Source organism: Hyperolius riggenbachi, chromosome 2, assembly GCF_040937935.1.
Source record: "Hyperolius riggenbachi isolate aHypRig1 chromosome 2, aHypRig1.pri, whole genome shotgun sequence".
Classification (NCBI taxonomy): Eukaryota; Metazoa; Chordata; class Amphibia; order Anura; family Hyperoliidae; genus Hyperolius; species Hyperolius riggenbachi.
The window spans coordinates 358,859,300-358,872,092 of NC_090647.1; the positions used below are offsets into that span (position 1 = coordinate 358,859,300).

A 12,793-nucleotide genomic window follows, 5' to 3' on the forward strand; every position below is an offset into this window, starting at 1 on the left:
TCCTCCCCTCTCCGCCCCCTTGCCTCTAAAATCTTGTGCATGCTTCAGCAAAAGCCTCCTCCTTCCCAGGCTGAGCTAACATGAGCACTTGCAGCATGGGACTCAGAATTCCTGGGGGCGTGGATACATTCATTTACATGCAATTAAGCAATAAATAAAATAAAAAAAAAAGCATTTGGGGGAAGAATGCTCAAAAAACTATATGTAAGGGGCAGAAAACTGAAGGCAGCAAATGTTTGTCTCGGATCAACTTTAAGCAATGCCAAATGTTGCCGTTGCCAGAAAAGTCCAAAGGTCAAATGGAATTGAACTATTCTGAGCATCTAAATTGATACAGTACCTTAGCAATAGAATACTGACTACATAAATACATGATCTGGATCAAATCATTAATAGGGCTCAGAGAGCCCAAAAGTGGACACTAAAGACACGGTCTTGTAAGATAACATTAATTTTTCATGTAGAATTATGCTGATGGGAAGGATATTCTGCCCCTGGCTTAACTTTCTGATGGCAGGCATAAGGCAACCAGGTTATATGCATGACCAGGACCTTCAATTATTTAGAGGTAAGGCAGCATCTGTGTTTTTTTTTTTTTTGCATTTTCCCAGGGACAGTGATGCCACAGGCAGTGTTGTTATAGTCACCATTCAGTAACACTTGGATGATGATGTCATATTATCATCCAGTAGTAAATTTGGTTTGGCACTTCATTCTACAGTGTTTGCGTCACAACATTGAAGTAACACTCTTGTGCCTCCCTCTGCCCGGACTCTCTGCTGCTACACCTTCCTTCACCCGGGATCGTTTTTTTTGGTACAGTATGTAATACTTATCCACCTAATACCATTTATATGCCTGATCATCCATTCCAGTTTACACTTTTTGCTTTTTTGGACATGACTATGAGCATATCGTCTCCCTTCATTCTCTCTTTACTTTATATCCAGCATTGCATGTTTTTCTTGCACATTGAGGACTAGCACTTTGATTTTTGGATACCAGGTAGGAATTTATCGAATTATTGAGCGAACCCGGGTTCTCACTGTCCATTTGAGGCTCCTGTGTGAACCCCAGTTTGGATGGGTTTTTTTGCAACACAAGGCTTATCTGTATATCTTGAGGTGAGGCACTGTTGTTGATATTCATTATTGAGCATTATCGTGTCTAAAAGGGGTGTTTTTGGTGTTTCGGTAACACTTTTAATTGTTTTTAGTGTTTAAACTGTTGTTCAATAAAGTTTGCATTTTTTAGGTTATTTTGGTGGTGCAGTCTATATATACAGGATCCTATGCTCTTTACTATTCATGTGGCTTATTTATCCTGTTTAGGCACGCCATCGTTATTAGGGTGTGCAGATGTATTCTATTAATTTAAACATTGAGGCAGGGAACACACTTGTCTTTCAGTTTTCTGCGCGCGTTTTCCTGCATACTTTTTCTGCACACCAAGTGTGTTTCTATGCAGGAAAACGCGCACGTTTTTTTCACAGCAGCTGATGTAATTGATAGAGAAAACTGACAAAATGTGCAGAATCAGGATGCAGAATGTCAGTTTTTTTTCTACGCGCGAACAGCATATTAAGTGTGGACTAGCCCATTGATTAACATGAGTTCTCAGTTTTTCTGTGCAGAAAACGCGTACGAAAACAGTCAAGTGTGTTCCCTGCCTCAGGGCCTGCTCACACCAGTGTCCCATGACGCTAAGGGATGGGCCACCTCACTCACTGTTTGAGCGCTGTTCATCTGAACTGGGCCTAAAGTTAGAGCTGTCCATGTTCCAGAAATATTAAATGATACAGCTAATGCCTAGTCATGCCTCCATGTCTCGCTATTGACGCCTCTAGTCCTCCTCGGGGTCTGCTGTGCTCCCCCGCCTCTGTCCCCGCCACTGCCTGCCTCCGTGAGCTTCCTCCAATCAGAAGCTAAGCCATGACCTGGGAGGTACTTCCTGGGTCGCAGCTTAGCTTCCGATTGGAGGAAGCTCACAGAGGTGGGCAAAGGCGGGGACAGAGGTGGGGGAGCACTGACTAATTGACAGGCTGCAGGTAAATACAAGGCTAGTGATAAGCAGATTGTCGCTAGCCTTGTGCTTTTTACAGGAGGGCACAGCAGACCCCGAGGAGGACTAGAGGCGTCAATAGCGAGACATGGAGGCATGTCCTTGTGCAAAGGACATGCCTCTGTGTTCTCTTAGGATTTAAAATACCTCCCTCAGGTTCTCTTTAAATATGTATATAAATATATATTCACAGAAAAAAGGTTCATGGTAATAGGCAGTAGGATACTAGAATTGTCCTTGTCCTCCTTTTGGATGAAAAGCACAAAACAGGAGATTTAACCTAGGATCTAGAGAGGGAGGTGACATCTTGGAATTTAACTGCCTCCTTCAACAATAAGATGAACCTGTGATGTCTGCTTCCTCTCAAAAAGCAATAACTGCTCACTCAGCTATGGTGCTTACATCTTAACTACAGGATCTTCTAAAAAAATTAGCATATTGTGATAAAGGTCATTATTTTCTGTAATGTACTGATAAACTTTAGACTTTCATATATTTTAGATTCATTACACACAACTGAAGTAGTTCAAAACCTTTTATTGTTTTAATATTGATGATTTTGGCATACAGCTCATGAAAACCCAAAATTCCTATCTCAAAAAATGAGCATATCATGAAAAGGTTCTCTAAACGAGCTATTAACCTAATCATCTGAATCAACTAATTAACTCTAAACACCTGCAAAAGATTCCTGAGGCTTTTAAAAACTCCCAGCCTGGTGCATTACTCAAAACCGCAATCATGGGTAAGACTGCCGATCTGACTGCTGTCCAGAAGGCCATCATTGACACCCTCAAGCAAGAGGGTAAGACACAAAAAGAAATTTCTGAACGAATAGGCTGTTCCCAGAGTGCTGTATCAAGGCACCTTAGTGGGAAGTCTGTGGGAAGGAAAAAGTGTGGCAGAAAACGCTGCACAATGAGAAGAGGTGACCGGACCTGGACCGGAAGATTGTAGAGATGGACCAATTCCAGACCTTGGGGGACCTGTGGAAGCAGTGGACTGAGTCTGGAGTAGAAAAATCCAGAGCCACCGTGTACAGGCATGTACAGGAAATGGGCTACAGGTGCCGCATTCCCCAGGTCAAGCCACTTTTGAACCAGAAACAGCGGCAGAAGCGCCTGACCTGTACTTGACACTGGACTTCAGGCATTTTGGCATTTCCCTCTCCCCAGTCTTCCTCCAGACTCTTGCACCTTGATTTCCGAATGACGTGCAAATGTTGCTTTCATCCGAAAAAAGTTCTTTGGACCACTGAGCAAAAAAGTCCAGTGCTGCTTCTCTGTAGCCCAGGTCAGGCGCTTCTGCCGTTGTTTCTGGTTCAAAAGTGGCTTGACCTGGGGAATGCGGCACCTGTAGCCCATTTCCTGCACACACCTGTACACGATGGCTCAGGATGTTTCTACTCCAGACTCAGTCCACTGCTTCCGCAAGTCCCCTAAGGTCTGGAATCGGTCCTTCTCCATAATCTTCCTCAGGGTCCGGTCACCTCTTCTCGTTGTGCAGCGTTTTCTGCCACACTTTTTCCTTCCCGCAGACTTCCCACTAGGGTGCCTTGATACAGCACTCTGGGAACAGCCTATTCGTTCAGAAATTTCTTTCTGTGTCTTACCCTCTTGCTTGAGGGTGTCAATGATGGCCTTCTGGACAGCAGTCAGGTCGGCAGTCTTACCCATGATTGCGGTTTTGAGTAATGAACCAGGCTGGTAGTTTTAAAAGCCTCAGGAATATTTTGCAGGTGTTTAGAGTTAATTAGTTGATTCAGATGATTAGGTTAATAGCTCGTTTAGAGAACTTTTTCGTGATATGCTAATTTTTTTGAGATAGGAATTTTGGGTTTTCAAGAGCTGTATGCCAAAATCATCAATATTAAAACAATAAAAGGCTTCGAACTACTTCAGTTGTGTGTAATGAATCTAAAATATATGAAAGTCTAATGTTTATCAGTACATTACAGAAAATAATGAACTTTATCACAATATGCTAATTTTTTGAGAAGATCCTGTATAAGAAGGCTGATTCTGGTTTACAAGTAAGAAAAGACACAAGAAAAACTTCTGACTGCATTTTATCACAGGTATTCTTTGAAAATAAGCTACTTACTTGTAATTCTCTTATGACCTTTCGGTGGGCATCTGCCATTTTTCTTTCTTCATGCATTTTTGCTTCTTTTTCCTTCATCTCAAGCTCTATAACAGATTTCCATTTCTTAATTTTTTCAGCCTCTGCACGGAGGTTGGAATACAGATGATGAATGGATTCTGTGTTCTGTAGAATATAGAATTTTAAATTATTAAAATGAATTGTTGTAAACTAATTAAGCTACAGTTGTAGACTGCTGAGATGACTGAATAATGTATAAAATAAAAATGTGAATGGTGAAGCTAAACCCCATTTTATAAACTGGAACAAGTTGTGTAAACAGCTTAGGTAATGCATAATACAGTATAGCCTCTTTAAAACAAATTGTAACTGCGAGGTATCTTTACCAACTTGCTGGACTGGCTGTGAGCCAGCGCATTCGAACTGGGCATATGTGAGTTCACAAACCGTGTATGCCCAGTAAGTGTGTAAGTGTTTTCTTTTACAGGGCACACTCAGTTTGTAAACTTGTGCATGGCCAGTTCAAATGCACTCTTTCCTGGATACTGGGCACTTCCAATTTGTGAACTCATGCATGATCAGGCTGCTTTCACAGTGGGACGTTACAGGCTGACGTTACAGCAGCCTGTAACGCAGCCCAACTCACAGTAATGTAAAATCAATGGGCTGTTCACAGTGGCCACATTGCGTTACAGGGTAACGCTACACGTTCAAATAAAGTGCAGCATGCTGTGCGTTCTACTCGGTTTTAGCCGTGTTAGACTGTTTGCACATGCGCAGTGCAGGACAGGAGGAGGGGAGAGTCCACTATTGTAGCAAGCCACATGGCTAATTAATATTCACTGCACTGTGTGACGTGCTGTTTACTTCCTGGAGCGGCCGCTTTGCGCGGCGAATGGCTGGCAGGACCACGTGATGCAGAGTGTTCCAATCACGTGGTCTCCACCGCCGCATGCATCAAAAAATACGCATCACGGACGCATCAAGAGCCGCATAACGCGGCTGTATGTAGCGTCCTCCTAATACCACCACCATGTGTTGCGTTAGGGGACGTTATGCGACCTTAACGTCCCCTCTAACGCAACGTCCAAGTGTGAAAGAGCCCTCAATGTGAATGTGCATATTCACAACACGGGCACCTCCTGGTGACTGGATCCCAGTCACAGAAATAACGGTGGTTAGAGCATGTGAACGGGTGACCCTGTAGCCAACAGACATCTCTACATAATTCCTAAAAAGGTAAAAATGAAGGCCCAAGTCCTAAATTTATTATGTAGATTACTCAGAAAAGGAAACCCGGAATTGATTGGGAAAAATGAATTAAGTAAAGATAATTATAATAGTCAAAATACTTATTTCATGCATCCTGCCAACAATAATTATGAAAAGCAACAAAAAAGAGAATTGGCTCTTGGGTGCATGAAAATCAATAAACAACTTTATTAATGAATAAATACCAAAATCCTAAAACTAGACCTATACACAATCTAAATACATAAACATTAAAAATATATATATATCACAAAAACCCCGCCACAAGGGCCATTAGAGGCTCAAAATCTCCATCATGATGGAGATTTTGAGCCTCTAATGGCCCTTGTGGCGGGGTTTTTGTGATATATATATATATTTTTTTAATGTTTATGTATTTAGATTGTGTATATGTCTAGTTTTAGGATTTTGGTATTTATTCATTAATAAAGTTGTTTATTGATTTTCATGCACCCAAGAGCCAATTCTCTTTTTTGTTGCTTTTCAGTCCTAAATTCATGTTTTCAGTCAATTTAGGGATCCTTTAAGATGACAATTTGTAGCATTTACTTCAAACCCTATTCACAATTTCAAGGGCTTCAGCCTTCCTCCCTTATTTACTCACTGGGCTCCCTGAAATCTCCAGTGATAATGTTACACTTCACTACTTGAGTCTGGACCCACAGCAGTTTCTACAGGCAGAATACCACATTTTTGAGTTGGTCCAGGGTAACCACTGACTGGAGGGGCATGTCCTTGTAAGACTATCAGTTCATCACCTGTCCTGGTCAGTCAATCTGCTTACAGTCCATGCTTGTTGATCTTCAGCCTCCAGCCTTGTCTTGTCAGTTCCAGTACACAAATCATGCCAGTCAGTTGCAGTTTGCCAGTTCTTTCAGTCCCACAATGCCAGTCCTGTCAGTTGCAGTACGCCAATCCTCTCGGCATGCTAGGCCTGTCTGCCTTGTCCTTCCACCGGGGGGCGGGATGGGGGGGTGAGCATGGGATGGAAGAAATTCAGGTCCAGCGCTTCCATAGGGGCAAACTAAGCAATTGACCAGAGCACTAGAGCCAGCTGACAGGCCTCCCACCACTTAATAGTGCTCCCCAGGAGCCCCTGCAAAATATGAGCGCGCTCCAATCCTTCTAATTCCCCCCACAACCCAAGATGGCAGTATTCACCTGCCTCTGCGCCTGGCCAAGATGATCTAGATCTTGTCATGAACAGGGCAGCTGCGGCGAACAGCGCCGCCGCAGCTGTCTCCATGCTGCCACCTGCCCTACCGGCGTCTAGGACGCCGAGGACGGAACGTTCGTTTAGGAGGGAGGTCACTGTCTCCGCGCGCGCACAGACGGGACCTTTATGCGGGGAGGAAGCCGATCAGCTGACCTGCTGGTCAGCTGCTCAGAGGAGACTCACGGCGCCCAGGATTGGCTGTGCGCAGGGGGGAGTGCCAGTGAGGTCTCCTCTGCTTCTTAAGCCTCCGGCATTCAGTCTGGCGCTGTCTGCTGTCGTGAATGCCTCGTGTGTTAGCGCTCAGACCTTAGACTAGATCCCAGGTGTTGATATCAAGGACTTCACACCTAGACTAGGATATTGTTATATTGTACTGATTACCTGTGTATGACTCTTGGCTAAACTCTGACTCTGATCTCGCTTCCTGATTCTGTACTTCTGCCTATCTGCCTCTCTGTTGCTGAAACTCTGCCTGATTACCAATTACCCTCTTGCCTCACGATTCTGTACCGATACTTACCTCTCTGTTGCCGAACCTTGCCTGTCAGACCATTCTAAACTCACCAGCGGGCCCTCGCCACTGGTGAGGTGCTAGCTTCACCAGCTCCTCTGGTGAAGTTTTTCTTTAGTGTAGTACTGTTTGCGTTTCTGCTCCTAGGCTGCAGTACAGTCTGAATCACCTGCTTCTCAGGCGATCCTTAGTGCAGTACTGTTGTATCTCCTGCTCCTAGGCTGCAGTACAGTTTGAGTCACCCGCTCCTCGGGTGATCACTCGGCTGCAGTACACTCTGAATCACCCGCTCCTTGGGAGATTCAGTCTCTTCAGTATTGTATCTCCAGCTTGCTGGAGCTTGTACCCTATTACACGGTCAGTGTACCGAAAGTACCTCACCAGCCCCTCTGGTGAGGTCTCACAAAACTATTAAAGTTACGGTTGCACCAATCACTACACGCTCAGCTTTTTGTGTTGCTATACCCGTATTATTGGTGATTCTGCAGATCACACATAATCAGGTATAGCGTCTGCATTATTGGTGATTCTGCAGATCACCAAATAATCAGACATCTGAGTTGCGACACCCAACCGTTACAGAACAGCAGACCAGAAAAAATATGGAGACACTCTGCACACGGGTCGATGTATTAGCCACCACTGTTAATGAACTTATTAAAACAGTTAACCCGCAACAGACTCAGATTGAACAACTAACTGAGTCAGTTAGCCGCTTACTTGACCCTAATACTCGAGTATCACCTGCTCCTGTGATCGAACCGAGGGTGCCCCCACCTGAGAAGTTCTCAGGGCATCGCTCGGATTTTCGTAATGTTAAGCATAGATGCTTATCGTATTTTGAATTACGACCCGTTTCTTCAGGTACAGAAGGTCAGAGGGTCACTTTCATTAAGACTTTGTTGTCTGGAGATTCCCAGTCCTTGGCATATAGTCTCCCTACAGGGCATGAGGCCTTGACCTCAGTGGAGGAATTCTTTAAGCTATGGCCGTAATTTACGACGATCCTGATTTAGCAGTAACTTCTGAAAGGAAGTTAAAGACCCTCAGGCAGGGACACAGTCCAGTTGAGGTTTATGCTGCTGAGTTCAGGAGATGGGCAGTGTCAGCCAGGTGGGGGCAGTACGCACTCTTAGACTGTTTTTTATCAGGATTGTCTGACGCTGTGTCTGATCTCATGTTGGGTCATCCAGAACCCAAGACTTTGGATGAGGCCATATCTTTGGCTATCAAGATTGATAGGCGAGTTCGCTATCAAAAGCAAACTCGGGCTAAGCCTTCAAGAAGCTTTTCTTCTTGTACTTTCTCAGATCCTACGCCTTCCTCTCCACTTGCTGACGAGCCAATGCAAATTGGACAGGTCAAACTCTCAGAAGTGGAGAAAAACAGAAGGCGTGCAGAAAAACTATGTTTGTATTGCGCCGACAAAGGGCATATGGTTTCTGCTTGTCCTAAGAAGGCGGAAAACTCTATCGCCTAGGAGTGGCTGGAGGTACTACCCTAGGCGATCCAGATTTACCTCTAAATAATAAACATGTGCTGCTTCCATGTATTATCACCTGGGAGGACCAGGTTCACACTACCCAGGCTTTTATAGATTCAGGGTCCGCTGAGACGGCGTGGAGTGCAGAGCTAACAGCGGGGCAAACGCGGAAACTACACGGAAGGCTGACCGCGCGGCAGCTAGACCGAGTAGCAACATTTGGGGAGCCCTTCGGAGGCCACCAATACGGGGGAGAGCCCGTTGAAAAACTCATGCTGTCTTTTACCTGGAGAAAATTGTAAGTGCAATAAATTTTTAAGGCTTTTAAAGCCATACAGTATTACGCTATGTGAGATTTTTTATTTGGAGGTTATCTGTCAGCACTTGTGGATTGGCCTAGCCCTCTAAAGACACAGTTCGATAAGGTCGGGGGTGACCTGGGAACAACCCCAAGGCGAGACTAAGACCTAATTGGGGGTCTTAGAAAAGGGTGAGTCCCTTTCCAATATTTGGTGTGGTGGTGGTGAGAACCATTTTGGCAACACAAAAGAACTTTTGTGATAGAGAGGATTTCCCTCCTTCAGGAGCAGGATTGTGTAGCGCTTAATATCAAACCCAACGCTGTAAATGTTATGTCTAGAAAATTCGCTGACCAATTTGGATTTCCTTTGGTTCCTGTGGGGGAGCAAATTAAGATTACAGCTGTGGACGACTCTTCTGCCACTCACCATCACTCAGACTCCTCTACTGTTGTGCCAGATTGGGGCCCTGCACAGGGAACAAATGCAGTTCTTGGTATTAGAGATGTCCACATCCACGGTCATCCTGGGGATGCCGTGGTTGAAGAAGCACCCCCCGGACATTGATTGGAGTACCAGACAGTTAATAAGCTGGTCTCCATACTGCCATGTCCACTGTCTAGAACAGATTCCCCTTGCAGCTACTGAAGCCCAAGTAGTTGAAGCCGTTGAACAGGATGTGGAACCCTCTGGAGAAGAGGTTGAGTTGAATTGGGCATCTGAGTTGGCCCCTTTTCAACAGGAAATCCCTGAAGGCAAACCAGAGGGGGTTCGTTTTGTTCCCCTCCAGCTTAGATTCAGGGTCTTGCAGACATTTCATGCCCACAAAAGTGCGGGTCACCCTGGAGTGGCTCGTACCCAAGAATTATTAAGTCGGAGTGTATGGTGGCCCTCAATCGATTCTGATTGTAAGGAATTCGTGGGAAGCTGCGCCGTTTGTGCCAGGAGGAAAGCTTCTAGGCGAGCTCCTGCAGGCACCTTACAGGCTCTTCCAGTGCCCGAGGAACCTTGGACCCATGTGTCCATGGATTTCGGGGGCGAACTGCCTCTCTCTGAGGGTAAAACGGTCATATGGGTGGTGGTCGACAGGTTTAGTAAGATGGCACACTTCATCCCCTTGAACGGACTCCCCTCTGCACAGGAATTGGCAGAGCTGTTCGTACTCCACATCTTCAGGCTGCATGGGATTCCCCAGGATGTGGTGTCAGATAGGGGAGTCCAGTTCACTTCCCGCTTCTGGAAAGCCTTCTGTCATCAATTGGGGATGAAGTAATTGTTTTCCTCCGGCTACCACCCACAGACCAATGGTCAGACCGAAAGGGTAAATCAGGCCCTCGAGCAGTTCCTCAGGTGTTACGTGGCTGATGCCCAAACCGACTGGGTCAAGTTTTTACCCTATGCCGAGTTTGCCCACAATAACTTGAGGTCTGCCTCCTCAGGGTTCTCCCCGTTCCAGATTGTCACGGGGAGATCACCCAAATTTTCACCACTGCCAGTGGTGACGTCACCATTTCCAGCTCTGGAACACTGGTCAGAGATCATGAGAGACATCTGGAAAAAGGTGAAGGGAAATTTAAAGAGAGCCTTTTCAGTTCAAAAAAGGCAAGCCGACAAGAGACGTTCCGTGGAATGGAAGTTCGTACCGGGAGATTTGGTGTGGATTTCCACTCGACACCTGTCCTTAAAGCAGCCCTCTGTTAAACTAGGTCCCAAATTTATAGGGCCCTATCCTATTTCTAGAAAAGTGAATGATGTTACTTATATGGTATCGCTTCCACCCAGTTTCAGGGGTGGTAAGACGTTTCACATATCACTTTTGAAACCTGCTGTGTATGTGGATTCCACTCCCACCAACCCCCCCCCCCCCCCCCCCCTATACGAGATAGAGAAAAGATTTTGGATTCCCGGCGAGTGCGTAACTCTTTGCAGTATCTGGTCCACTGGCGAGGGTATGGTCCAGAGGAGAGATCTTGGGTACCACTCTCTCGCATGCACGCGGAGGAACTCAGGGAGGACTTTCATAGGTCGCATCCAGATAGGCCGGGTGGTGCGTGTTTGGGGTCCACGCCTAAAGGGGGGGGGGGGGTACTGTCATGAACAGGGCAGCTGCGGCGAACAGCGCCACCGCAGCTGCCTCCATGCTACCACCCGTCCTCCCGGCGTCTAGGACGCCGAAGACGGAACGTTCGTTTAGGAGGGAGGTCACCGTCTCACGCGGACGCGCGCACAGACGGGACCTTTATGCGGGGAGGAAGCCGATCAGCTGACCTGCTGGTCAGCTGATCTCAGAGGAGACTCACGGCGCCCAGGATTGGCTGTGTGCAGGGGGGCGTGCCAGTGAGGTCTCCTCTGCTTCTTAAGCCTCCGGGATTCAGTCTGGCGCTGTCTGCTGTCGTGAATGCCTCGTGTGTTAGCGCTCAGACCTTAGACTAGAACCCAGGTGTTGATATCAAGGACTTCACACCTAGACTAGGATATTGTTATATTGTACTGATTACCTGTGTATGACTCTTGGCTAAACTCTGACTCTGATCTCGCTTCCTGATTCTGTACTTCTGCCTATCTGCCTCTCTGTTGCCGAAACTCTGCCTGATTACCGATTACCCTCTTGCCTCACGATTCTGTACCGATACTTACCTCTCTGTTGCCGAACCTTGCCTGTCAGACCATTCTAAACTCACCAGTGGGCCCTCGCCACTGGTGAGGTGCTAGCTTCACCAGCTCCTCTGGTGAAGTTTTTCTTTAGTGTAGTACTGTTTGCGTTTCTGCTCCTAGGCTGCAGTACAGTCTGAATCACCTGCTTCTCAGGCGATCCTTAGTGCAGTACTGTTGTATCTCCTGCTCCTAGGCTGCAGTACAGTCTGAGTCACCCGCTCCTCGGGTGATCACTCGGCTGCAGTACACTTTGAATCACTCGCTCCTTGAGAGATTCAGTCTCTTCAGTATTGTATCTCCAGCTTGCTGGAGCTTGTACCCTATTACACGGTCAGTGTACCGAAAGTGCCTCACCAGCCCCTCTGGTGAGGTCTCACAAAACTATTAAAGTTACGGTTGCACCAATCACTACACGCTCAGCTCTTTGTGTTGCTTTACCCGTATTATTGGTGATTCTGCAGATCACACATAATCAGGTATAGCGTCTGCATTATTGGTGATTCTGCAGATCACCAAATAATCAGACATCTGAGTTGCGACACCCAACCATTACAGATCTCTCGCTGACACTTCAGGGCCAATGCAAAATGGAAATTGATATAGTAGCAGCCAGTTAAAAGCAGGGAGCACAAAGTGCACATATTATAAGTCTTTGGGTTGCAAAAAAATTGCATCGGTGTGCGAATCACAATGCGATTTTGTGAATTTTAACCACTTCACCCCAAAGTGGTTTTTACCCTAATGGACAAGAGCAATTTTCACCTTTCAGTGCTCATCCCTTTCATTTGCCAATAGCTTAATCACTACTAATCGCAATTAAATGATCTATATCTTGTTTTTTTAACTACCAATTGGGCTTTTTGGGGTTGATATTTGTTTTCAGTAATTATTTTCTATGCATGTTAAAGGGAAAAACATGGAAAAAATGAAAACATTTTATCTGCCTATTTTTCCTGGTTATCACAAAATTTAAATTATATCCCTAGTACAAAGTATGTTGACGATATATTATTTGGAAATAAAGGTGTATTTTTTCTATGGTGTTTTTTTTTTTTTTTTACTATTTTCACGTGCACGTGTGCGGGAATGCACGTGCACGCACAGGAGAACGCACGTGCGTACTGTATAAAAACCTCCTGGAGCCGTTAAGAGGCTCTAGCAGGACATTTTTTATAAGTCAGCTAGTAATTAAG

At 45.6% G+C, this 12,793-nt stretch overlaps 1 protein-coding gene across 2 annotated transcripts in view; it reads right to left on the reverse strand.

Annotated features, from left to right (window-relative positions):
* The window catches only part of SYCP1 (synaptonemal complex protein 1), a 228,512-nt gene that overhangs the window by 193,788 nt on the left and 21,931 nt on the right, over nucleotides 1–12,793 (reverse strand). For both annotated transcript variants that reach the window (XM_068269681.1, XM_068269680.1), the window contains exon 5: nucleotides 4,165–4,329. In XM_068269681.1, coding sequence (XP_068125782.1) covers nucleotides 4,165–4,329 — 165 coding nt within the window. The remainder of the gene's footprint in view (nucleotides 1–4,164; nucleotides 4,330–12,793) is intronic.